The sequence below is a fragment of the Cricetulus griseus genome, chromosome 6 (genome assembly GCF_003668045.3).
Source record: "Cricetulus griseus strain 17A/GY chromosome 6, alternate assembly CriGri-PICRH-1.0, whole genome shotgun sequence".
Lineage (NCBI taxonomy): Eukaryota > Metazoa > Chordata > Mammalia > Rodentia > Cricetidae > Cricetulus > Cricetulus griseus.
In genome coordinates, this window is record NC_048599.1 from 150,012,990 (window position 1) to 150,039,894 (window position 26,905).

A 26,905-nucleotide genomic window follows, 5' to 3' on the forward strand; every position below is an offset into this window, starting at 1 on the left:
TAAGACCATGATAGGACTCAAAGAAGTAGTATGTATAAATGGATATTGAGTAAGTTGTGTTCATTTGTTAAGGAATGACATGTACTTTCACATAGATTTTTCTTTTTAAAAAGAAAGGTATCACCTAGTCTATTAAATAAAACTTAAATCACAGCTCCTGAGTCATACTGTGTGTACCTAGATGTGGTCAGGGGTATGAGGAAGAAACAGAAATATGCTACTACTCAGTCCACTACTCTATAGAGAGCAAATAATCTTTTATACAATTTCTAACATAGGGCTGATGCCTAACTGGTCCAGGTCAATACAGAACTGACAGAATAAGTGCTAAGGAGGGGGGGCCAGAGAAAATTTTATGTTGGTTTCTATGGAAACGGCAAAAGCCATTTTCTCCCAGGCCAGTTTGGCTCAAGCCTGCATATGTACCTGCTCTAGTGGCCTCTAAGAAAACCCAGCACTGTCATGGTCACAAACAAAAGCTTTCAGAATACAACACTACAGGAACAGTGAGATGGCTTAGCAGGTAAATGTGCTTCCCACACCATCCTGAAGACCTAAGCTCAACCCCTGGAACTCATATAAATATACAAGGAGAGAAAAGACGTCTCCAACAATGAACTATGGCACTTGTGTGCCTGCACACACATCACATATGTGAGCATGTAAGGATACACATGTATAAACATATACACAACAGTAATAGTTTTAAAAATTAATATATTTACTCTTCTCTCATATATGACATCCTGACTGAAGTTCCCCTACCTCCACTTCTCCCTGTAATAATAAAGGTTTTTTGTTTTCTATTGCTGTGAATAGTCACCATGACCACAGCAACAATTTTTTCTTATTAATTTATTTTTAACATTCCAATCCCAATTCCCATTTCCTCCTCACTCCCCCTACCCCCCAATTCCACCCTCTTGTTTTTTTGCTTTTTTCCCCAAAAAAGAACTGAATGTTGGGGCTGGAGAGATGGCTCAGAGGTTAAGAGCACTGGCTGTTCTTCCAGAGGTCCTGAGTTCAATTTCCAGCAACCACATGGTGCCCTCTTCTGGTGTGCAGATATACTTGGAAGCAGAATGCTGTATACATAATAAATAAATAAAATCTTAAAAAAAAAAAAAGAACTGAATGTAAATGAGAATGTGGCAAGGAGGATGTAACTTAGAGATAAACAAAGGAGTTTGTCTGCAATTGTTTGATGTAGACATTGAAATGGAGTAATTGTTTTTAAAATTAAGTCATATATACCTAAAAAACAATTACTCCATCCAGCCTTTCTCTTAATGGTCCTAAGAACTCTGAAATCATTGAAGCCTGAGTGCTGACAGCCAGAATAGTGTTTGAAAGGCATGGAACAGAGAGACTTGGGCTGGGTGAAAAGAGCCAACCCATGAAGGCAGCTTACTCCAGCTGGGAGTTGTGACTGCTTTTTCTTGTTGTCCCCATCAGACGGGGCAATCACTGATACACTGACAACACAGAAGACAGAACTTGTTGGGAATGATTAACCTGGGTTCTAATATAATTTGGGATTTCCTAGCTAGATGATCCTGGGAAAGGCAAGTCACCAGAGCCCTCTGTGCTTCAGCTTTTCTGCCTGCCAACAGGCAATATTATTCCATTGTAGCTCAGGGCTATCCCATCAGAGCTAGAGCAGAGAAATACACAGGTCAAAGCCAGACAGACTTGGTCATTAACACAAGATAAAGTTATAAAATACAGACACAGAGCCGGGTGGTAGTGGCGCACGCCTTTAATCCCAGCACTTGGGAGGCAGAGGCAAGCGGATCTCTGTGAGTTCGAGACCAGCCTGGTCTACAAGATCTAGCTAGTTCCAGGACAGCCTCCAAAGCCACAGGAAAACCCTGTCTCGAAAAACCAAAAAAAAAAAAAAAAAAAAAAAACCTGACACAGAATAGATGCTTAATAAATGGAAATTCCACCTCTCCTTGTTTTTATTAAGACTAGCCAAACACATCTGAGTGGTGGTGGTGGTGCATGCCTTTAACCCTGGCACTCAGGAGGCAGAGGCCGGCAGATCTTCGTGAGTTCAAGGTCAGCTTGGTCTACAACTTGAGTTCCAGGACAGCCAGGGCTATTATACAGAGAAATCCACCACAACTGATAACTTACAGATCACAACTCTTACACACCACCCATAATTATTAGAAAACCAAAATAATATGATTAGTATAAAGACTCAAACATAAACTGGTTAGTGACGTTGGATGCCTTTAATCCCAGCACTTGGGAGGTAGAGGCAGAACCATCTGAGTTAGAAGCCAGCCTGGTCTACAGAGCCAGGGCTACACAGAGAAACCCTGTCTCAAACAAACAAACAAACAAACACCCCCAAAACAACAACAAATAAGAAAAACAAAACCAACCAACCAACAAGAAAAAACCTCAAACATAGTAACAGTCACTGAAATGGCTTCTCTAAGCACTGGTGTCTTCAGTTCTAAAAGGACAGCTTACAGCTGTGGGACCTGAGCATCTCCTGGCAGAGCAGAAGTCTTACAGGGCACTAAGAATGCATTAGGTGCTATCAGAGCAGTGGTTCTCAACCTTCCTAAATGCTGCAACCCTTTAATATAGTTTTTCATGTTGTGATGACCCCCACCAAAAATTATTTGTTGCTACTTCATAGCTGTAATTTTGCTACTGTTAAGAATTGCAATATAAATATCTGTGTTTTCCCATGGTCTTAGGCAACTCCTGTGAAAAGGTTGTTTAAACCACTGTTCCAGATGATTTTTGTCTTAAATTGAGAAAATATTTAAGAATTTCCCTCAACAGATAATCTATTACACCAACATATGAAAAGAATGAACAAGGGTCAGATGTGAAAAACCCAAAGCTGGTGTCAGATGTTGAAAACGGAAAGACTTTCCTCTAAATTCAAGAGCAGGATAAAGGTGCCCACCTCAGTATTCTTATTCAAGAGAGTACTGAAAATTCCAGCCCAAGCAATTAATTAAGAAAAAGAAATGTGAGGCATCTAATCAGTCATGCAAGATGAAAAGAACTCTAGCTATCTTCTGGGCACGTAACTAAAGATACCTAAAAACTGAAAGAGCTCAGTGAGTAAAGTGTTGGCTGTGCCAGTGAGAGCGTCTGAGCTCAAATTAACAATGCCCATATAAAAGTCAGGCATAGTGATGCACACCTGTCGTCTTAGTGCTGGGAGTGGGAAGACACAGGTACATTGCATGCTTGGGGCTCCGGCTAGTCAGTCTAGCAGCAATGGCAAGCTTGAGGGTTACTGAAAGACCTTGTCTCAAAAATAGGGCAGAAAACCAAATAAAGACATCCCGATACCAACCTTTGCCCTCCACAAGTGCCTACATGGATGACAGCACCCACTACATAAACACACACACACACACACACACACACACCCCACCACCACCACCACCACCACCACCACCACCACCACCCCCACGCTGTTTTTAGTCCAGACTAAAATAAATTAGTTTTCAAGAGGAATAAAAATGCTTGATTAAACAAATCAAAACAGTAAAGTTTTACACACAACTATACATACCCTGATGCAGGAAATCTCTCATATATCAGTACATCTCTGAATTATTGTCTTTCATTTGTTTATACTTAACTGGAGAAATCCTTTTAATTTGTTGATGAACTCTCTCCTGGCTCTTTCTGCCTTCTGATCTGTGCTGTCATTATACTACTTCAAACTATTATCTGACTCTCTTCCAATAGGCTTCTGCAAACTCCTTTTAAAGCATTTCCATTAGACTATATATGACAGTCTCCCTATTTACAATTGTTTAGTGACTGCTTCTTGGTATACAGCAAAAATTTGTCAAACTGATCCTGGTTACACATGTACTTGGGGATTAATTTGAAGGGTGGGTCATAAAATAGATTCAGTTCTCTAGACTCAGGGGGCCCTTCTGCTTGCTAGTAAGAACAGGAGATATAGGTTGGCCCCATAAAGGCTTTACTTAGAAGCATGGTCAAAGACAGCTGAGGCCATGCTTTAGAGAACTGATTGAAATTCAAGGACTCTCTGCCTTATTTCTTCATGCTATTACATGTGCCTAGTGCTCCAGTTTCATTGAACTACCTCCTTGTGATTTTTTAAAGGATCTGTCTTTGGGACATTCCAGTCTATTCTGTCTAGCTTTGATAAATAATGCTTAGCTTATCAACACAGCTACCTCTTCCTTCCCCTTCAAGGATCAATTCAAAAGCACCTTAAGGAACCTTTTCCTGAGTGTCTCCAACCTCTAAAAAAGAACATAAGCATCCCTGGACATCTTCTGATAGCTCTCAGTGTACTGTGATGTCTATTTATTATCTGTCTCTCTCATTAAACTGAGCCCACAGTATATAGACCAGCAGAGGAGGAATTTGGTAAATACCTATGGGATGGAGTGGAGTGGAAATACTACTATTCCTACTTTAATAATAATAAGATGAACAACAGCCAAGGGGTTGTGGCACACACTTTAATCCTAGCACTGGGGAGACAGAAGCAGGCAGATTTCTGTAAGTTAAAGGATAGCCTGGTATACAAAGCAAGTTCTGGGACAGCCATAGATGTTACAGAGAAACCCTGTCTTGAAAAAACAAAATAAGAGAGGAATGTGAGCTATTGATTTTTGCCAGACTAAGCTACCTATAACTTTAAGTGGTTGGTCAAATGGGAAAAAAATAATTCTCTGGATGGTTTAGAACCCAAAGTGAATTCAAATACCTGTGAAAATCTTACAAAAGATTCAGGGACCGTAAGAGCTTTGAACTTTAAACATTCAGACTCTAAACAGGAGTGGAAGCCAAAATGGCAGAAGAGGGGCTCAAAGTGAACAGCTACAGGAGCATTTGGAGCACCAGGCTTCCAGAACACACTAAGAGAGTGGGGATAAGAACTCACCTGCACTGGCCCAATGCTCTTATTCCGGCCTCCAGGCATGCCATCTTCTCTGATAGCTAGAAGGAAACATAAGAGAGTCAGAAGCACACTCACAGTCATTTAAAAACAAAAGGGAAACTTACCTGTCCCAGCACTAGGAAGGCAGATGTAGGCTGATCTATGTGCATTTGAGGCTAGTCTGGTTTGTGAGTTCCAGTCAGAGTCACATAGTGAGACCCCATCTCAAAACACACACACACACACACACACACACACACACACACACACACACACACACACACACACACACACACCTTAACTGCCTAAAAGTATAGTGTAGTAAGTGGTGAAGTCAAGACTAAACACAGGTCTTCTGGACTCATAGTGCACTTTATCACTGTAAGTTGCCCATAAGCAGCAGATACTTTTGGGTTCTCAAGGCACTGGATATACACTGCATATACTGTACACATTCAAGATGTTCAACGTGGTCAACAAGTTCCAGTTGCAAATATCCCACCAGATATTTGTACCTCAAGCTGTGGGCCATTTTAGTTGGGGAGTGAACACTTGCATTTTAAAATAAAATATATCTTATTTTTCTGCCTAAGTTTAATTAGGAATCAGAACAGCACTCTACTATCTAGGTGGATGCCCAACTCTGGAGAACATGGCTTTTGACATTTAGTTTTTATTAATTGGAATGTTCACCTCACTCATTCCTCCTTACAAAAGCAGGAAGTTGAAGCTGAAGGAACTTACTTAGTATTTGCTTGTTTAATATGTGAGTATCTCACTTACATGTGTGTACCTATGTGTGGCTGGTGCCCAAGGTCAGAGAGGGTGTCAGAGCCAAGGAACCAGAGTTAATGATGGTTGTGATTCACCCTGTGGGTCCTGGGAGCCATCCAGGTCCTCTTCAGGAGCAGCAAATGCTCTTAACCACCAAGTTATTTATCCAGTCTCCAAAGACACTTAGGTGGGGGTTTGTATACATATGGGTGTTTTACCTTCATGTATGTCTGTCTATGTGTACCTGATGCTTAGAGGCCAGTAGAGGGTGCTGGATACCCTGGGACCAGAGTTTAGAAAACTGTAAGCTGCCAAAAGAGAACTCAACACTGCACTTAGAAATCATGTTTTTATTGTTTTCTCCAATTTTTCTTCATGACCTGACACTTTCCAGTAGTATTTCCTACAATGTTAGTTATTTTGAAAAATGAACTTCCAGCTGTAGGTGGTAGTGTATTTCTTTAATCTCAACACTCTAGAGTCAGAGGCAGGCTGATTGATCTCTGTGAATTCTAGGCTAGCCTAGTCTATAGAATTAGTTCTAGGATAGCCAGGACTACACAAAAAAACCCTATCTGGAAAAATAAAAGACAGAAAAAAAGAATTTTAAAGAAAAAGAAAAATGTACTTCAATATGGGCTCCTAAGTTTCCTCATAAGTATTCTGATGATGAACTTCATGCTCATTCTGTCTCTTTCTCTCTCTTAGGATCTGTTTTTCTGTCTCTTCCTAGACTCTCATCTCTGTGTGTGCCCAAGCTTTTCTCAGCATTATCTTACCAGAGAAAATCGTGCTGGTATGTTTACTGGTGATACTAACTATGTTGGATAGTTTTAGTTGACACAAGGTAAAGTCACAAGCTAAGAGTCACACAGGTGGTACTAGTTTTGAAGGAATGAAGGGGTTATGAAGAACAGCTGAAGCTTGGTACTGTGAGAGTCCAGGAGAGGCCATTGATCAAGGTGCAATTTCAAAAGCAGTTGAAGGCAGGATTGAAAAGGCCATGCACAGAAGTTGAGGTTTGGCATCATGAAGAGTCTATTGGTGAAAAGTGCGGCCCACCTGCACCAGAAGACTCCACCGTTTGAGATGCCAGTACCATGGGACCACCAAGAACAGCAGCAGCAGTGGAGTGGAGCCTGCCTGAACTTGGAAGACAAGCTGTGTGTGCTGTAGAGGACTGAGCTAGAAAAGTGACCCGAACCCTTTGAAAGAACCCAGAAGAGCATGAGTGGATCTCAGACATTAAAGGTTTTGCTATTTACACTCTTAGGAGTTCGGTTTTGCTTTGATCTGATTATGACTAGGCCCTGGTTCTTCCCTCTAGAAGTAAGAAAGTATTTAAGCTAATTTTGATTTTTATAGGTGCCCAGAGCTTTAAGACTTTGAACTTTTAAAAGAGATTATGGGTTTTTAGAGATTGGTTATTTTTTTTAAGATTTTATTTATTTATTATGTATACAAAATTCTGCTTCCATGTATATCTGCACACCAGAAGAGGGCACAAGATCTCATAACAGATGGTTGTGAGCCACCATGTGGTTGCTGGGAACCAAACTCAGGACCTCTGGAAGAGCAGTCAGTGCTCTTAACCTCTGAGCCATCTTTCCAGCCGGAGATTGGTTATTTTAGAGAGACTGAAATGTTAATCTATTTGAATCTGTAGAGACTGTGGAACTTTTAAAATTATTTATGTATTTTTGTTTCATTTTTCAAGACAAGGTTTCTTTGTGTAGCTCTGGCTGTCCTGGAACTCATTCTGTATAGACTGGCCTCAAATAGAGATCCTCCTGCCTCTGCCTCCCTGCTTAATCCCACTGGGTGTTGTGGCGCTGTTTATGTTGTTAATGTGAGAAGTTCAGGATGAATGAGAAAGGAAAGGTGTGTTTGTGTGGCAACTTGACAAGGGGTCAATTGTGCTGGCTAACTTTACACAAGTTAAAGTCATCTGACAGGAGAGAATCTCAACTGAGAAGATGCCTCCATAGGATCAGGCTGTAGGCAAGCCTGTAAAGCATTTTTCTTAATCAGTGATTGAGGGGGAGGCCCCAGCCATGTGGATGATAAGACCCCTGGGTTGGTGGGCCTGGGTTCCATAATAAAGTAGGCTGAGCAAGCCAGTAAGCAGCACTCCTCCATAGCCTCTACAACAGCTCCTGGCTCCAGGCTCCTGCCCTAACTTTCTTCAATTATAAACAGTAATATGGAAGTGTAAGAAAAATAAATCTTTTCTTTCCCAATTTACCTTTTGGTCATGGAGTTTCACTGCAACAATAAAAACCCTAAGACACAAACCTCCATCACATTCTGACTAAAGTAAATTCTCTATAAATACAATTTCCCCTTTGAAGTTATTATTTTTAAACTTCACTTTCATTTAAACCAGTGTTCATTTCTGCTGCACTTCCTTCAGTGAGTCTTGGCTGCAAGTCAGTGCTAGGGTGCTGTGTGTCTGGCAGCAACTTGTATTTTCATCAGTCTTCTCCACTTACTCACTAGGATTCTTTCATAGGAAAAACGGGTGATGCAAAAGCAGTGCTTTTTAGTAGTAGCTTGCAGAAACTATTATAAAAAGTTACTCTGGAAAGAGCACCTGTGTCACAGACAGCATCCACTGCCATTTCTCGATGGTAGACACCCCACTACTACATGGACTCAGCCACATCTGCACCTCCAACTGGAGAAGCGTTCACTGGACCTCAAGGTAGCCCCACCTGTACCTTAAGGAGTGACCACCTGAGCATTGTGCCCACTTCCACCAGGAGGAAAGTTCACCAGAAGCTCTGATCTACTTGTGCCTGAAGGAGCAGTCAACAGGGCCACAGCCCTGCAACTACACAAACTGGACAAAGAGAGAACTGCTGAAGCACAAGTTGCACCTATACCGATTAGAGGAAGAGATGTATAGACAACAAGGTAAGAACACACTCAACAATATGAAGAGCAATACGGCACCACTAGAAACTAGTAGTGCTACAACAGCAAGACCTGAGCAGCCCAACACAGATGAAGTAGAAGAAAATGACGCTAAAAAATAACTTTATGAGGATGATTGAGGTCCTTAAAGAGGAAATGAAAATTTCTCTTAAAGAAATGGAGGAAAAGACAAAACAAAAAGTTGGAAGACATCAACAAATCTCTTAAAGAAAACCAAGAAAAAGCAATCAAACAACTGAAGGAAACAAAGACATGAAATCTGAAATAGAGGCAATAAATAAAGAAAACACAAACTGAGGGAATTCTGGAAATGGAAAATCTGGGTAAACAATCAGGAACCACAAATGCAAGCATAAACAACAGAATACAAGAGATGGAAGACAGAATTTCAGGCATTGAAGATAACTTGGAGGAAATAGACTCATCGGTCAAAGAAAATTTTAAATCCAACAAATCCTTAACACAAAACATGCAGGATATGTGAGACACAATGAAAAGACTGAAACTAAGAATGATAGGGATAGATGAAGGAGAAGTCCCACTCAAAGACACAGAAAATATATTCAACAAAATCATAGAAGAAAATTTCCCCAACCTAAAGAAAGACATGCCTATGAAAGTACAAGAGGCCTGCAGAACACCAAATAGACTGGACTCCCCCCAAAAAGTCCCCTCCACACATAATAATCAAAACAATAAACATACAGAATAAAGAAAGAATAGTAAGAGCTACAAAGGAGAAAGGCCAGGTAACATATAAAGGCAGACCTATCAGAATTACACCTGACTTCTCAACAGCAACAATGAAAGTCAGAAGGTCCTGGTCAGGAGTTATGTAGACACTAAGGGGCCATGGATGCCAGCCCAGATTACTTTACCCAGCAAAGCTTTCAATAACCGTAGATGAGAAAACAAGATATTCCACGATAAAACCAAATTTAAACAATACCTATCCACAAACCCAGCCCTACAGAAAGTATTAGAAGAAAAACACCAACCCAAGGAAATCACCTTCGTCCACAAGAACACAGGAAATAGATGAGCTTACAGCAGCAAACCCCAAAGAAGAGAATTGAAGATACAATGTCATCACCACCAACAAAAACAAAAATAACAGGAACTAGCAATCACTAGTCATTAACATCCATTAATATAAATGGTCTCAATTCACCTATAAAAAGACACAAGCTAACAGATTGGATACGAACAGAATCCATCCTTCTGCTGCATACAAGAAACACACCTCAAACTCACAGACAGACATTACCTCAGAGTAAAAGGGTTGGGAAAAGATTTTCCAATCAAATGGACCTAAGAAACAAGCTGGTGTAGCTATCCTAATATTTAACAAATTAGACTTCAAACTAAAATCAATAAAAAAAGATAAATAAGGGAATTTCTTATTCATCACGAGAAAAATCCATCAAGAGGAAATCTCAATTCTAAACATCTAATGCCCCAAATACAAGGGGCTCCTGCATTTGTAAAAGAAACATTACTAAAGCTTAAATCACAAATCAAGCCCCACACACGAATAGTGGGAGACTTCAACACCCCACTCTCACCACTGGGCAGGTCTTCTAGACAGAAGGTTAACAGAGAAATAAGGGAATTTACAGATGATATGACTGAAATAGACTTAACAGACATCTATAGGACATTCCACCCAAACACAAAAGAATATACGTTCTTTTCAGCACCTCATGGAACCTTCTCAAAAAGAGATCACATACTTGGTAACAAAGCAAACCTCAACAGTTACAAAAAAAATTGGAATAAGCCCATGTATCTTAATGGATCACCACAGATTAAAGCTAGAATTCAATAGCAACATTAATTTCAGAAAGCCCACAAACACATGGAAATTGAACAATGATCAACTGAACCACCACTGGGTCAACAAAGAAACAAACAAAGAAACAAACAAATAAATAAATAAATAAACAACTATCTAAAATTTAATGAAAATGACTGCACAACATACCCAAACATATGGGGCACAATGAAAGCAGTGCTAAGAGGAAAGTTCATAGCACTAAATGCCTACATAAAGAAGCTGGAAAAAAATCCCACACCAATGAATTAACTGAACAACTGAAAGTGCTAGAACAAAAAGAAGCAAATTCACCCAGGAGCAGATGGCAAGAAATAGTCAAATTGAGGGCTATTTTTTTTTTAATTTCTTTTCAAGCATCTCATGGAACCTTCTAAAAAATCAACCATATACTTGGTAACAAAGCAAACCTCAACAGTTAACCAAAAAATTGGAATAAACCCCTGTGCCCTATCAGATCACCACAGTTTAAAATTAGAATTCAACAGCAACATTAATTTCAGAAACCCCACAAACACATGGAAATTGAACAATGATCAACTGAACCACAACTGGGTCAAGGAAGAAATAAAGAAAGAAATAAAAGACTTCCTAAAATGTAATGAAAATGACCCCACAACATACCCAAATTCATGAGACACAATGAAAGCAGAGCTGGGAGGAAAGTTCATAGCACTAAATGCCCACATAAAGAAGCTGAGGGGCCAGGGGCGGGGGGTGGGAGGGGTGGAGGAGAAGCTGGAAAAAAACACTAGTGAATTAACGGAACTGAAAGTGCTAGAATAAAAAGAAGCAAACTCACCCAGAAGGAGTAGATGGCAAGAAATAGTCAAATTGAGGGCTGAAATCAATAAAATAGAAACAAAGAAAACAATGCAAAGAATAATGAGACAAAGAATTGGTTCTTTGAGAAATTCAACAAAATGGACGAACATTTATCCAAACTAACCAAAAGGCAGAGAAAGAATATCCAAATTAACAAAATCAGAAATGAAAAGGGAGACATAACCAGAGACACTGAGGAAATCCAGAGAATCATCAGGTCATACTTCAAAAACCTGTACTCAACAAAATTGGAAAACTTAAAGAGATGGACAATTTTCTAGGTAAGTACCACATACCAAAATTAAATCAAGAACAGATAAACAACTTAAATACACCTATAACCCGTAAGGAAATAGAATCAGTTATCAATAGTTTCCCAACCCAAACAAGCCCAGGCCCAGATGGATTCAGTTCAGAATTCTATCAGATGTTCAAAGAAGATCTAATACCAATACTCCCCCCAAATTATTCCACACAATAGAAACAGAAGGAACATTGCCAAACTCTTTTTATGAGGCAACAGTTGCCCTGATGCCCAAACCACACAAAGACATAACTAAGAAAGAGAATTTCAGACCAATTTCCCTTGTGAACATAGATGCAAAAATATGCAATAAAATACTGGCAAACCGAATTCAAGAATACATCCGAAAAGTCATCCACCATGACCAAGTAGGATTCATCCCAGAGATGTAGGGATGGTTCAACATAACGAAAATCCGTCAATGTAATCCACCATACAAACAAACTGAAAGAAAAAAGAAAACACGTGATCATCTGCCTCACTAGATGCTGAAAAAGCCTTTGACAAAATTCAACACTCCTTCATGATAAAAGGTCTTGGAGAGAATAGGGATACAAGGAACACACCTAAACACAATAAAGGCAATATACAGTGACCTAACAGCCAACATGACACTAAATGGAGAGAAACTCAAAGCAATCCACTGAAATCAGGAACAAGACAAGGCTGTCCATTCTCTCCATATCTATTCAACATAGTACTTGAAGTTCTAGCTATAGCAATAAGACAACAAAGGGAGATCAAAGGGATACAAATTGGAAAAGAAGTCAAACTCTATTTGCTGGTGATATGGTAGTATAAATAAGTGACCCCAAAAATTCTACCAGAGAACTCCTACAACTGATAAACACCTTCAGTAACGGAGAAGGATACAAGATTAACTAAAAACAAAAACAACAACAACAAAAAACAAAAAACGTATAGATAGTAAACAGGCTGAGAAGGAAATCAGAGAAACGACACCCTTCACAATAGCCACAAATAACATAAAATATCTTGGGGTAACTATAACCAAACAAGCTAAAGACCTGTATGACAAGAACTTCAAGTCTTTAAAGAAGATATCAGAAAATGGAAAGATCGGGACTGGAGAGATGACTCAGCGGTTAAGAGCACTGACTGACTGTTCTTCCAGCGGTCCTGAGTTCAATTCCCAGTAACCACATGGTGGCTCACAACCACCTTGAATGAGATCTGGTGCCCTCTACTGGCATGCATACAGAATAAAGACTGTATACAGAATAAATAAATAAAATCTTAAAAAAGAAAAAAAAAGAAAATGGAAAGATCTCCCATGCTCATGGATAGGTAGGATCAACATAATAAAATGGCAATCCTACTAAAAAGTGATCTACAAATTCAGTGCAATCCCCATCAAAATCCCAGCACAATTCTTCACAGACCTCAAAAGAGCAATACTCATGTGGAAAAACAAAAAACCCAGGATAGCCAAAACAATCCTGTACAATAAAGGATCATCTGAGGGCATCACTAGCCCTGACTTCAAAGCTCTACTGTAGACCTATAGTAATGAAAACAGCTTGATGTTGGCATAAAAACAGACAGGTGGACCAATTGAATTGAATCAAAGACCCCCACTATCAACCCACACACTTATGAACATTCAATTTTTGACACAGAAGCTAAAAAAATACAAAATGGAAAAAAGAAAATATACTAATCCTAAGTGAGGTAACCCCAAACCAGAAAGACAAAAATAGTAAGTGCTCACTCATAAGTGGATACCAGACATAGGGCAAAAGATACCCAGCCTATAATCCACAATCCCAGAGAAGCTTGAACTCTCTTCTGGAAACAGATGCAGAAATCCACAACTAACCAATGGGCCAAGCTCCTGGAGTACAATCAAAGTGAGGGAGGAGTGATAATATGAGCAAAGGAATCAAGACCCTGATGGGGAAACCCACAGAAGCAGCTAACCCAAGCTAGTGAGAGATCACTGACTCGGGTCTGACAAATGGGTAACCTGCTTAAGACCAAACTAGACTCTCTTAATATAGGTGACAATGGTGTGACTGGTACAACATATGAGGTCAGTGGGTCCAAGATCTAACTCTAATGCACAAACTAACTTAGTGGAGCTCATGCTGTATGGAGAGATACCTTGCCCAGCCTAGACACAGAGGTGTGGGGGTGTAGAGGTACCTTGGTCCTGCCTCAATGAGATGATGGAACAGACTAGTAGTCTTTCTAGGGGAGTAGATGGAGAGGAGGGTGGAATTGTGGTGGGGGGATAGCAGGGAGGAGGAACTGGGATTGGAATGTAAAAGCAAAAGATAATAATAAAAGGAAAAACCTTTAAAAAACCCAAAAACTCTCCATGCTTATATCTTTCTTGTTCCAGCCCTGAATTCATTTCTCCATGGAGATCTTATTCTTTTTATTGATACTCAAAACAAAATCTGGGTACTGGATTTGTCTAGACTCATGTTAAAGTTTAGAAATACATATATGTTTACAAAGTCCCATACATCCCACACATTATCTATCTGTTGTCTATCCACCAGAGACCATTCCCATATTGGTATCCTTGATTCTGATATTCTTTCTAGCCTTTCTTGATCAATAACTTCTCTTTCAAATATAGTATATTTATCTGCTTGTTTAATGACAGTATGCATTTAAAATACAGACAGAATTCCTAAAATATAACCTTGAGAGAAACAATTTTACAAACAGAGTGCTTTGTTTGTATACAATTGTTTTTGTCCTTACCCTCACAATATGCAGTCAAAACACTGTTTTCCAAGGCCAGCTCCCTCCCTTCCTACCATCTCAGTGTGGTTACGTGATTCATTTTAGTACCAGCTAGATGAATTCATCAGCTTGTTGACACCATCTCTCCACCCCCTTCCTCCACAACTAAATATCTGGCTTGATTAGCATTTTTTTATTTTGTTTTAGTTTTTATGATTTTTCTTATTAGTTCAAATTAGGAACCAGCTTGCTTCACATGTCAATCCCTTCTCCCTCTCCTTCCCCTCACCGTCACCCCTCCTAACCCACCCTAACCTACCCCCCACCCCATCCACCTTCCATTACCCAGGCAGGAAAGAGCCCTCAATATCTAGTAAAATTCACTTTTTGTAATGACAAGTTCTATGGCTTTTGACAAATAAATGAAATTATGCATTATCAGCCATGAAAGTTTTGTAGAGTACTTCTCACTTCCAAAATACTGACATGGCAAGTTTAATTTAGTCATGCTTTCTCAGTGTCAACCAGAAGGTGACAGAGTTTCCCTCAGCAGCCTTCCCTAGGCTAAGCCAGTTTGAAGAAGCAAAACAGGTAACTCTCTGTCCAACACATCAGTCTCTGGGCTGTATACTACAGAGCTTTCAGAAGGGTTATAAAGTATGGTTTTTCTTCCCCAAAACAGATGAGTTTAGCTGGACATTCAGAATCCCACATGCCAGAATAATGATTAACCAGAATAATCAATCTATGTATATAGTCAGGAAGGTATCCCCTAACAGTAAGGCTTGAGGTATTTAGCACTTACAGGCCAGGCCCTAGGCAATGAAGGAAGATGAGGAAAGTGGAGCATAAAACCATATCAGGGTGAGGGTAGAAAGGCAGTGGTAGAAGAACAAGCAAGCACATGCGGATGGCATAACATCTGGCCCTGAGACCCTGCTCTGGCCAGCGAAGCTACAAAGATAGGCAGGGACAAACTTGGCAACACTTCAAATGCTCTATTATGGCATTTGTTTAATATACAGCAAACACACAGTATTCTAATATGCAAATAGCTATGCCACACAGGAGATTTGTGAAACAGTATATTGCCTCTGTGATTAGGTACAGCTCTGCTTAGTAACACATTATAACTTCAAAATCATTAACTGGCCCCATACTCATCCCTAAGCTGCATGTGTAAACCGGGAATAAGAGTCAATAGGGTTAGTGTGTGTCAAACAGAAGATGCACACTAAGTAGAGAAGAGTTTACAGCACACGGAAGTGTTTAATAATAATACTTCTGTGAATAAACTGCAAGACATCTAAATTATCTAAATGTCCTTCAATAATCCTCTTACCTTTTAAAAAAATTATTATGTGTGTGTGTCTGTGAGGGGGGGATGTATGCCACAGCACACCTGTGGAGGTCAGAGAACTGTCACGAGTTGATTTGCTCCTTCCAGTATATGACTGCAGTGACTGAACTCAGGTCACCAGGCTTGGTACCACACACCACCTTTAGCTGTTGGGCCATCTTATTAGGCCTCTCTTACTTTTCTTCACGACAATAAAGCTCTCTCTTTTTATCTATTTTTTTATTTCCAGTTTGATTTTTCATCATCATTTCTAACTCCTTAAAATAAATCATTAGAGTCTAGAGAGATGACTCAGTGGTTATAAGCACTGGCTAGTTTTGCAGAGGCTCTGGGTTCAATTCTAGGTTCGGTTCCCAGAACCCACATGGTGGTTCACAAATATCTGTAATTCCAGTTCCATGGGATCTCATGTATTTTCTGAATTGCACTGGTTCCTACGTGCATAAGAGCAGTACCTGTCTCTCTAGGCCCCTTCTGGTCATTTCTAAAAAGTTTCTAATTGGCTTCCTCTACCCAAGCCTTCAAAGCCTCTTTTTTTTTTTTTTTTTTTTTTTTTTTTTTTTTTTTTTTTTTTTTAAAGCTGTGTACTCACATGATTACATGAGGTAAGGCATCTCTATCTCTCTTGGTCTTTTTTTTTTTTCCTTTAAAAAGTGCACCACAGTTTTTATATGTATTTTTTCTTTCTTTTTCTTTTTTTTGCCTTCAAAGCTTCTTATAGCCAGTTTATTTATGTCACCTTAGGTTAATAGCTTCCAGAGAACCACAAATGTCAAACTCTTTACCTACCTGGACAAACTTCTAAATATACCTAGTGTATTGTATTTACCATGTTTCTAGTACACAAAATGATATCAAGTCCTACTTCATGACTTTCCAATTAAATTCCTATCATTATTCCTTGAAAAGTTTGTGGACTATATAGTGCACACAGAAAAAAATAACTAAAAAGTATTGTAGTTGCAGATTAAGGAATGGATGAAGTATAGCAGAGAAAGCCCTAAGCTCCAACTCACCCTTCCTGTTCATGCCCATCTGGAGACACTTGAGCAGGCGGCAGTACTGGCATCTATTCCTCTGTTTCCGGGACATGACACAATTCTTGTCACGACTGCACCGATACACACGTTTGTTGCAAATACTCCTCTTGAAAAAACCTTTGCAGCCTTCACAGGAGATGATCCCATAATGCAAGCCGGTAGCACGATCTCCACAGATAAGACAGGTTCGTTGTTCAGCTCGATCATCTGGAACAGAAACTGAAGATGTACAAGTTAGAGCAATGTGGAAACAATGGGTTAAGCTCATAGTTCCCAAAACCTCCAGCCCTGCTCTGAGTAAATAAAAAATATGAACTCCAGGCTAACTGTTAAGTCATTGAAGTGCCTTCTCCAACCTCATCTAACTGTTAGCCTTTGGGAAAGAGCTACTTTTCTCAATGCTAACACAGTGTTCTCTCTCTCTCTCTCTCTCTTTTTTTTTTTTAGATAAGGTTTCTCTGGGTAGCATTTGCTGTCCTGGAACTTACTCTGTAGACCAGGCTGACCTCACACTCACAGATCTGCCTGCCTCTGCCTCCCAAGTGCTGAGATTAAAGGTGTGTGCCACCACTGCCTAGCTTGTATTCTTAATCTATTAATTCAGTGTTCTTCTTCTGTATTATTCCTAAAATACAGTATAAAGAAATTGAGCAAATAAGTACTTTAAAGTCAATACTACAGCTCATAGCAGATGTAGTTAAGATACTTAACGTTAACAGGCATCTGAAACCCTAAATAAATTTGTTATCTACAAAACCATCAGAAGTTAAAAGCTGTCTGAGAAAAGAAAATGCTCTAATTTATCAGAGAAACTTATTTTGTAGGGCTCAGACTTTAAACATTAACTCCTGTAAGTAGGACCTGTAATACTTTGGGTGAATCTGCTGATCCAAAGTATTGGGTAGAAAACATATAAAATGGATAAGCTTTGTTATGTTATTCAAACTAATCATGAGGACATGTCAAAAGGAAACAAGAGACAATATGAAAATCTTTCACAAGTCTAAGATAAAGCAAGGTATGAATCAAAAAGAATACTGAGAGCAATAGATAAAGCATTTCAAATACATGGCCAGCAAGGTGCCTCAGTCATCTGATTGCCTGAGTTCAATCTCCAGAACCCATGGTAGATGGACAAACCAACTACCAAATGTTGTTCCCTCACCACTACAAACACATGACCCTGTAAAAAAAAGTTTACAAAATAAACTTTTAAAAATTTCAAATACAAGTTGGGCAGTGGTGGCACACACCTTTAATCCTAGCACTTGGGAAGCAGAGGCAGGTGAATCTCTATGAATTTGAGGCCAGCCTGGTCTACAGAGTGAGTTCCAGAATAGCCAGGGATACACAGACAAACCATGTCTGAAAAAAATTTTTTTTCTAAATATAAAAACTAGTACACTCATTAACAACATTAAAAATGAAAAGCCTCAGGGCTGGAGAGATGGCTCAGCAGTTAAAAGCACTGGCTGCTCTTTCAGAGGACCTGGATTCAACTCCCAATACCCATGTGCCTGTAGCTCCATTTTCAGGAGATCTGACACCCTCACACATACATGCAGGTAAATGAGTCCGCATGAATTAAAAATTAAAAAAAAAAAGACAGAAAAATAAAAAGCTTCATTAGTTATCACTGAATTTGCTTTTTAAGAAGTAGGTGAAATAAAGGAAATAGAGAGGTGGATCAAGCATTTAAATAAAGATTACTAGAATTGTCACCTCTTATTCCATATCCCAACAGTAAGAAGGGAGCAAGGATGGGAAGACAGGTCATAAATTCTAAACTATAGAACTTCAAGCTTAGTAGAGAATTATTAGGATTTGGTGAACAGCTAGATACACATGGCATAGTGGGGTAAACAATTTATTTGAGAGCCTACAGAATAGACAGAGACAAGGGAAGGGGGCAACACTTGGCTTACAAAAGTTCTAGAACAGAGGCAGGACAAATGAGATCAAGACTTTAGACCTCTGAGTTCAAAATTAGGCTTTGGCACTTGCTAGCTCTGTCTCTGTGAAAGGAACTGGCAAATTCTGAAGTGTACATAACTACCAGCAAGACAAGTGAAGGTAGGGAAGAGGGTGTAGCAGAAGGAACCACTACCCCGAAGAGCCACACCTTCAGTGTGGTACTGACAGCCCTCTTCAACTTGGGTTTATTGAGAAGAGTCATGCTCCTTTCCAAAGTACCCAAATACTTCACTAAGTTCACCAAACCAGCACGAAGAGCAATAGGGAACTATCCAGAGATACAAAAAGGTTATGTTACCCTAATATGGGAGAATCATGATCTCACCATAATCTTATTCTGCAAATTGTTTTTTTTTTTTTTTTTTTTGATACAGGATGCCATGTAGCCGACACTGGTTTTGAACTCTTGATCCTTCTGTCTCCACACTTAGTGCTGCAATTGTAAGCATGTGCCACCATGCCTAGCTGTTTGCAAAATATTGTTAACCAGCAGTAAGTAAAACATTAGCCCCATAGCTACATGCAGCATGCAAGAGAGGGAAAAGAGCTCAGAGCTTATAGGTGGCAGCCATGCTAAAGAATGGCTGGATGGTGGTGAAAAGAAAGCTTGGAAATTCAAATAAATAACAAAACTACACATTTTTTTTTTGGGGGGGGGGAATCCTACATGTGGCCTTTATACATGTAGTCTTTAGTATAGTCTTAGGAGGGATCTTAAAAGCTTTCCTGTAGCTGGGAATTGTTGTGAGCAACAAATACTGTAATGTTGAATGTTGTTTCTTCAGACTCCTACTAAAGACAGTTAAGAACAGATCCAGAGGTCAAAGTTCCCATAGACACACATCAATACTCAGATGCAGACATGTCAAATTCAAAACCCTGAGAATGATAAGGCAGCTCATGAAGCTAGCTAGAAGAGCGCACCCAGGCACACTGTTTTAGAGCACGCCTGACACACATCTGCTTAGACAGATGTATGTATTCATCTTCACATCACTTAGGTGGAACAAAAAGGCAAATGAGAACATGGATACTTAAAAGCAGGTGGCTCATTAATCTGACTAGAATTGTACAAATTTTTTTATCTTGTTTCATAAAAGTGGCAGGACTTTTGAATAACATCACATCTAATCAAAGTTACTAACTATGAAGACAAATTTCAGAGAATTAACAGTAACATCTGGTGACAAGTCCACCATGGTAAAGGTATATTTTTGTTTTTAGTTCTGTAATTTGAATCTAGGACCTCCCTTATTTGTTAGTTTTTGTTATAGACAGACTTGCTAAATTAAAAAGGCAAACCTGGGGTATGTAATCCTCTAGCTTCACCCTCCCAAGTATTTGATATAATATCCTGCACCACCTGGTCTAGCTTGTATTCTTTTGAATAAATGGGTAAGTGTATAAGCAGTATGACTTAGTGAAGTTTTCAAAATCACAAGTTATAACACATAGCATTGTAACTTTTTTGAAAACAAAAATATAAACTATCAAGTGGAAATAAGACACCTAACATTGACTACCCCCCTTTCTTTCAAGACAAGGTTTTTCTTTGTAGCACTGGCTGTCCTAGAACTAGCTCTGTAGATCAGGCTGGCCTTGAACTCTCGGAGATCTCGCTATCTCTCCCTTCCAAGTGCTGGGATTAAAGGCATTTGGCCAATGTGAATCCCATCCTGTTGGGATCCAGTCCACCCAGAGCCTGCCAGGGTCCTAGTCCCTTTCTCTGCCCATGGGACTAGGTAAGCTTGGGGCTGTTTGTGGCCCGCCTTGTGGTGCCCTGCTCAGAAACACCTGGGGATTGCACACTGCAGATCCCATCCCAGCAGGATCCAGCACACCCAGAGACTGCCAGCTTCCTAATGTCTTTCTCTGCCCATGGGATGAGGTAAGAGTGGGCCTGTTTCCAGCCTACCTTGTGGTGCCCTACTCAGAGCCACCTGGGGCCTGGGGACTGCAAATCCCATCCCTGTGGGACCCAGCCCACCCAGAGGCTGCCAAGGCCCCAGTAACAGGTCCACCTCCATCCACAGGAAAAGGAGAGCCATCAGAGTATTGCACCTGTTTGCATCCACCAGAAGGGAACCTTGGTCCAGTACACACCAGAAGAGGAAGAGACTCCTACACCCACAGAAAGAAGGGTTGGGAAGAAGACTATATAAAAACACATTCAACAACAGAAAAACCAATATGACACCACCAGAGTCTAGGGACTCTATACCAGCAAGACCTGAATATCCCAAGGCAGATGAAGCAGAAGAGAACGAACGACCTTAAAAACAACTTCAAGAAAATAATAAGAGGCCCTCAAAGAGGATATGAGAAAATCCCTTAAAGAAATGGAAGAAAAAAACAAACCAAAAAAATACAAGAAATCAAATCTCATAAAGAAAACCAAGGAAAAACAATCAAACAGATGAAAGGAACAGTTCAAGACCTGAAATTTAAAATAGAGACAATAAAGAAAACACAAACCGAGGGAATGCTGGAAATAGAAAAGCTGGGTAAATAATCAGGAACTACAGATGCAAGCAAGCATAACCAACAGAATACAAGAGATGGAAGAGAGAATCTCAGGCGTTGAAGACACACTAGGAGAAATAGGTTCATCGACCAAAGAAAGTCTTAAGTCTAACAAATCCCTAACACAAAATATCCAGGAAATATGGGACACCATGAAAAGACCAAACCTAAGAATAATAGGCATAGAAGAAGGTGAAGAAATCTACCTCAAAGGTGCAGAAAACACATTCAATAAAATCATAGAAAAAACTTCCCAACCTAAAGAAAGACATGCCAATGAAAGTACAAGAAGCTGACAGAACACCAAAGAGAGTGGACCACAAAAAAAAAAAAAAAAAAAGTTCCCTCGCCACATAATAATCAAACCCTCAAACATACAGAATAAAGAAAGAATATTAAGAGCAGCTAAGGAAAAAGGTCAAGTAACATATAAAGGCAAACCTATCAGAATTACACCTGACTTTTCCATGAAAACTCTGAAACCTAGAAGGTCCTGGATATTCTACCAACACTAAGAGACCACAGATGCTAGCCAGACTACTATACCCAGCAAAGCTTTAAATCAATATAGATGGAGAAAACAAGATATTCCATGACAAAAGAAGATTTAAACAATACATATCCACTAATCCAGCCCTACAGAAAGTACTGGAAGGAAAACTCCAACACAAGGAAGTTAACTACAAGCAGAAAAACATAGGCAATAGATAATCCCATTTTACCAACAGCCAAAAGAAAAAAGGGGTGGAAATCCACACACAATTCCACCACCACCAAAAAACCCAAAACAAACAAGAATGAACAATCCATGGTCAATAATATCTCTCAATGTCAATGGTCTTAACTTGTCTCTAAAAACACAGGCTAGCAGAATGAATAAGAAGACAGAATCCATCCTTCTGTTGCATACAAGAAATACACCTCAACTTCAAAGACAGATGGTACCTCACAGTAAAGGGTTGGGAAAAGATCTTCCAATCAAATGGACCCAAGAAACAAGCAGGGATAACAATCCAATCAAATGGACCCAAGAAACAAGCAGGGATAACAATCCTAATATCTAACAAATTAGACTTTAAACTAAAATCAATCAAAAGAGATGAAGGAGGTAATTTCATACTCATCACAGGAGAAATCCATCAAGATGAAGTCTCATTTGGTAAAAGAAACATTACTAAAACTCAAATCACACATAAAACCTCACCCATTTACAGTGGGAGACTTCAACACCCCATTCTCACCACTAGACAGGACCCACAAACAGAAACTTAACAAAGAAACAAAGGAACTAATACAAGCTATGTCCCAGTTGGGTTTAACAGACATCTATAGAACATTCCATCCAAACACAAAAGAATATACCTTCTTCTCGGCGCCACTTGGAACCTTCTCTAAAATCGACACAGACTTGGCAACATAGCAAATCTCAACAGGTACAATAAAATTATAATAACCCCCTGTATCTTATCACACCATCATGCTTTAAAGTTAGAATTTATGAGCAACACAAATTGCAGAAAACCTACACACAACTAATGCACAGTTGTACCATTCCTGGGACAAGGAAGAAATGAATTCAATGAGAATGAAGACACAGCATACCCAAACTTATGGGACACTTTGAAAACAGTGCTAAGAGGAAAGTTCATAGCACTAAGTGCCCACATGAAGAAACTGGAGAATAGTCACACTAGAGAATTAATAGCACAACTGAGAGCTCTAGAACACAAAGAAGCAAACTCACCTGGGACGAGTAGACATCAGGAAATAATCAAATTGAGGGCTGAAATCAATAAAGTAGGAAGTAGGAAAAAAATACAGTCAATGTAACAGAGTTGGTTCTTCGAGAAAATCAACAAGATAGACAAACCTTTATCCAAACTTACCAATAGCAGAGAGTGAACATGAAAATTAACAAAATCAGAAATGAAAAAGAGGACATAACAATGGACACAGAGGAAATGCAGAGAATCATCAGGTCATACTTTGAAAACCTGTACTACTCAAAATTTGAAAATCTAAAGGAAATGGACAATTTTCTCGATAGATGCCACTTACCAGAATTAAATCAAGAACAGATAAGCAACTTAAATAGACTATAACCCCTAATGAAATAGAAGCACTCATCAAAAAAAAAAAAAAAAAAAAAAAAAAAAAAAAAAAAAAAAAAGCCCAGGGCAAGATGGCTTCAGTGCAGAATTCTACCAGAAATCCTCAAAGTATTCCACACAATAGAAGTAGAAGGGTCATTGCCAAACTCTTTTTCGAAGGCCACAATTACGTTGATACTCAATCCACACAAAGACACAACTAAAAATGAGAACTACACTCCAATATCACTCATGAACATTGATGCAAAAATACTCAATAAAATGCTGGCAAATCAAATCCAAGAACACATCAGAAAAATCATCCACCATGTTCAAGTAGGCTTCATCCCAAGGATGCAGTGATGGTTCAACATATGTAAATCCATCAATGCAATCCACCATATAAACAAACTGAGAAAGAAAAAAAAAATCACATGATTGTCTCACTAGATGCTTAAAAAGCCTTTGACAAAATCCAACACCCCTTCATGATAAAGGTCTTGGAGAGATCAGGGATAACAGGAACATACTTATACACAATAAAAGCAATATACAGCAAGAAATGGAGAGAAACTCAAAGCAATTCCTCTAAAATCAGGAACAAGACAAGGCTGTCTACTCTCTCCATACCTCTTCAATATTGTATTTGAAGTTCTAGCTAGAGCAATAAGACAAAAAAAAAAAAAAAAAAAAAAAAAAAAAGATCAAGGGGTTGTAAATTGGAAAAGAAGTCAAACTTTCACTATTTGCAGATGATATGATAGTTTCCATAAGTGACCCGAAAAACTCTACCAAAGAACTCCTACAGCTGATAAACACCTTCAGCAAAGTGGCAAGATACAAGATTAACTAAAAAATTCAGTAGCCCTACTATAAGCAGAAGTTAAATGGGCTGAGAAAGAAATCAGAGAAACATCACCCTTTATAATTGCCACAAACAACATAAAATACCTTGGGGTAACGCCAACCAAATAAGTGAAAGACCTATATCACAAGAACTTGGAGTCTTTAAAGAAAGAAATTAAAGAAGATACCAGAAAATGGAAAGATCTCCCATGCTCTTGTATAGGTAGGATCAACAATGTAAAAATGGCAATCTTGCCAAAAGCAATCTACAGATTCAATGCAATCCCTATAAAAATCACAGCACAATTCTTCACAGACCTTGAAAGAGCAATAATCAACTTTACATGGAAAAACAAAAGACCCAGGATAGCCAAAATAACCCTGTACAATAAAGGAACTTCCAGAGGCATCACCATCCCTGACTTCAAGCTCTGTTATAGAGCTATAGTCCTGAAAACAGCTTGATATTGGCACAAAAATAGACAGGTAGACCAGTGGAATCAAATTGAAAACCCTGATATTAACCCACACACCTATGAACACCTGATTTTTGACCAAGAAGCTAAAATTATACAATGGAAAAAGAAAGCATCTTCAATAACTAGTGTTGGCATAACTGGATGCTGCCATGTAGAAGACTGTAGATAGATCCATACCTATCGTCATGCACAAATCTTAAGTCCAAGTGGATCAAAGACCTCAACATAAATCCAACCATACCGAACCTCTTCGAAGAGAAAGAGGGAAGTACCCTTGAATGAATTGGTACAGAAGACCAACCACCGCTTCCTGAACATAATACCAGTAGCACAGACACTGAGATCAACAATTAATAAATGGGACCTCCTGAAACTGAGAAGTTTTGGTAAAGCAAAAGACACATTCAAGACAAAACGGCATCCCACAGAATGGGAAAAGATATTCACCAACCCCACATCTGACAGAGGGCTGATTTCCAAAATATACAAAGAACACAAGAAGCTAGTCACCAAAACACAAACTAATCCAATTAAAAAGTGGGGTACAGAACTAAATAGAGATTCTCAATATAGGAATCTAAAATGGCTGAAAGTGCTTATCATCCTAGCAATCAGGGAAATGCAAATCAAAACAACGCTGAGATACCATCTTACTCCAGTCAGAATCGCTAAAATCAAAAATACTAATGACAGTTCATGCTGGAGAGGATGTGGAGAAAGGGGAACACTCTTCCAATGCTGGTGGGAGCACCAACTTGTACAGCCACTTTGGAAATCAGTATGGCAGTTCCTCAGGAAAATGGGAATTGGACTACCACAAGATTCAGCAATTCCACTCTTAGGCATAAACTCAAAAGATGCACATTCATATGATGAGGACATCTGTTCAACCATGTACATAGCAGCATTACTTGTAATAACCAGAACCTGGAAGCAACCTGGATACCCCTCAACTGAAGTATGGATACAAAAAATGTGGTACACTTACTCAATGGAGTATTACTCAGCAGAAAAAAAACAATGGAATCTTGAAATTCACAGGCAAATGGATGGAACTAGAAGAAACCATCCTGAGTGAGGTAATCCAGTCACAAAAAGACAAACATGGTATGTACTCACTCATATTTGGATTTAGACATGGAGCAAAGGAGTAGCAGCCTACATTCCACACTGCCAGAAAAGCTAGGAAAGAAGGAGGACCCTGAGAGACATACATGGTCCCCTGGGGAAGTGGAAAGGGACAAGATATTCTGAGCAAATTGGGAACATGGGGAGAGGGGAGAGGGAGTCAGAAGAAAGAGAAGGGGAGAAGCAGAGGGAAGAGGAGGACAAGAAAGAGCAGGAAGATCAAGTCAGGGGAAGAATAGAGGAGAGCAAGATAAGAGATACCATAATCGAGGGAGTCATTATAGGTTTAAAGAGAAATCTGTCACGAGGGAAATGTCCAAAGATCTACAAGATTGACCCTGACTAACAATCTAAGCAATAGTCAATAGTCGAGAGGCTACCTTAAAAGCCCTTCTCCAATAATGAGATTGATGACTACCTTATATGCTATCCTAGGGCCTTCATCCAGATGCTGATCAAAGCAGAAACAGACACCCACAGCCAATCACTGAACTGAACTCCTGGAATCCAATTGCAGAGAGACAGGAGTGATAAGCAAAGGGGTCAAGACCAGGCTGGAGAAACCCACAGAAACAGCTGACCTGAACAATGGGTTGCTCATGGACCCCAGACTGTTCCAGACCCCCTGAACAAGGATGTCAGTTTGGAGGTATGGCGAATTTATGGGGCCTCTGGTAGTGGATCCATATTTATCCCTAGTACATTAATGGACTTTTGGAACCCATTCTACATAGAGGGTTACTTTCTCAGCCTAGACACATGGGGAAGGGTCTAGGCCCTGCTCCAAATGATATGACAGACTTTGAAGATTCCCCTCCCCATGGAAGGCCTCACCCTCCCTAGGGAGCAGAAAGGGAATGAGATAGGGAGTTGGTGGGGGGCAGGGGTGGAGGGGAGGGTGAGGGAACTGGGTTTGACATGTAAATGAAGCTTGTTTCTAATTTAAATGAAAAAGGAAAAAAAGATATAGATTGATTTTCAAGCAAAAAAAAAAAAAAAAAAAAAAAGGCATTTGTCACCACCATACATGGATTCCAACACAGACTTCTGGCTTTCACATATACATGTATATGCACACACACACATACACATACTACAAAGAAGTATACACATATATATCATATATACACATACATGAAAGAAAATAGAATGAGTCGTCGGTAGTAA

At 39.4% G+C, this 26,905-nt stretch overlaps 1 protein-coding gene across 1 annotated transcript in view; it reads right to left on the minus strand.

Moving 5' to 3' along the window:
- Nr6a1 (nuclear receptor subfamily 6 group A member 1) overlaps positions 1 to 26,905 on the minus strand; it is a 193,691-nt gene that overhangs the window by 21,406 nt on the left and 145,380 nt on the right. Inside the window, 2 exon segments of the mRNA XM_027423649.2 lie at positions 4,910 to 4,965; positions 16,675 to 16,917. Coding sequence (XP_027279450.1) covers positions 4,910 to 4,965; positions 16,675 to 16,917 — 299 coding nt within the window.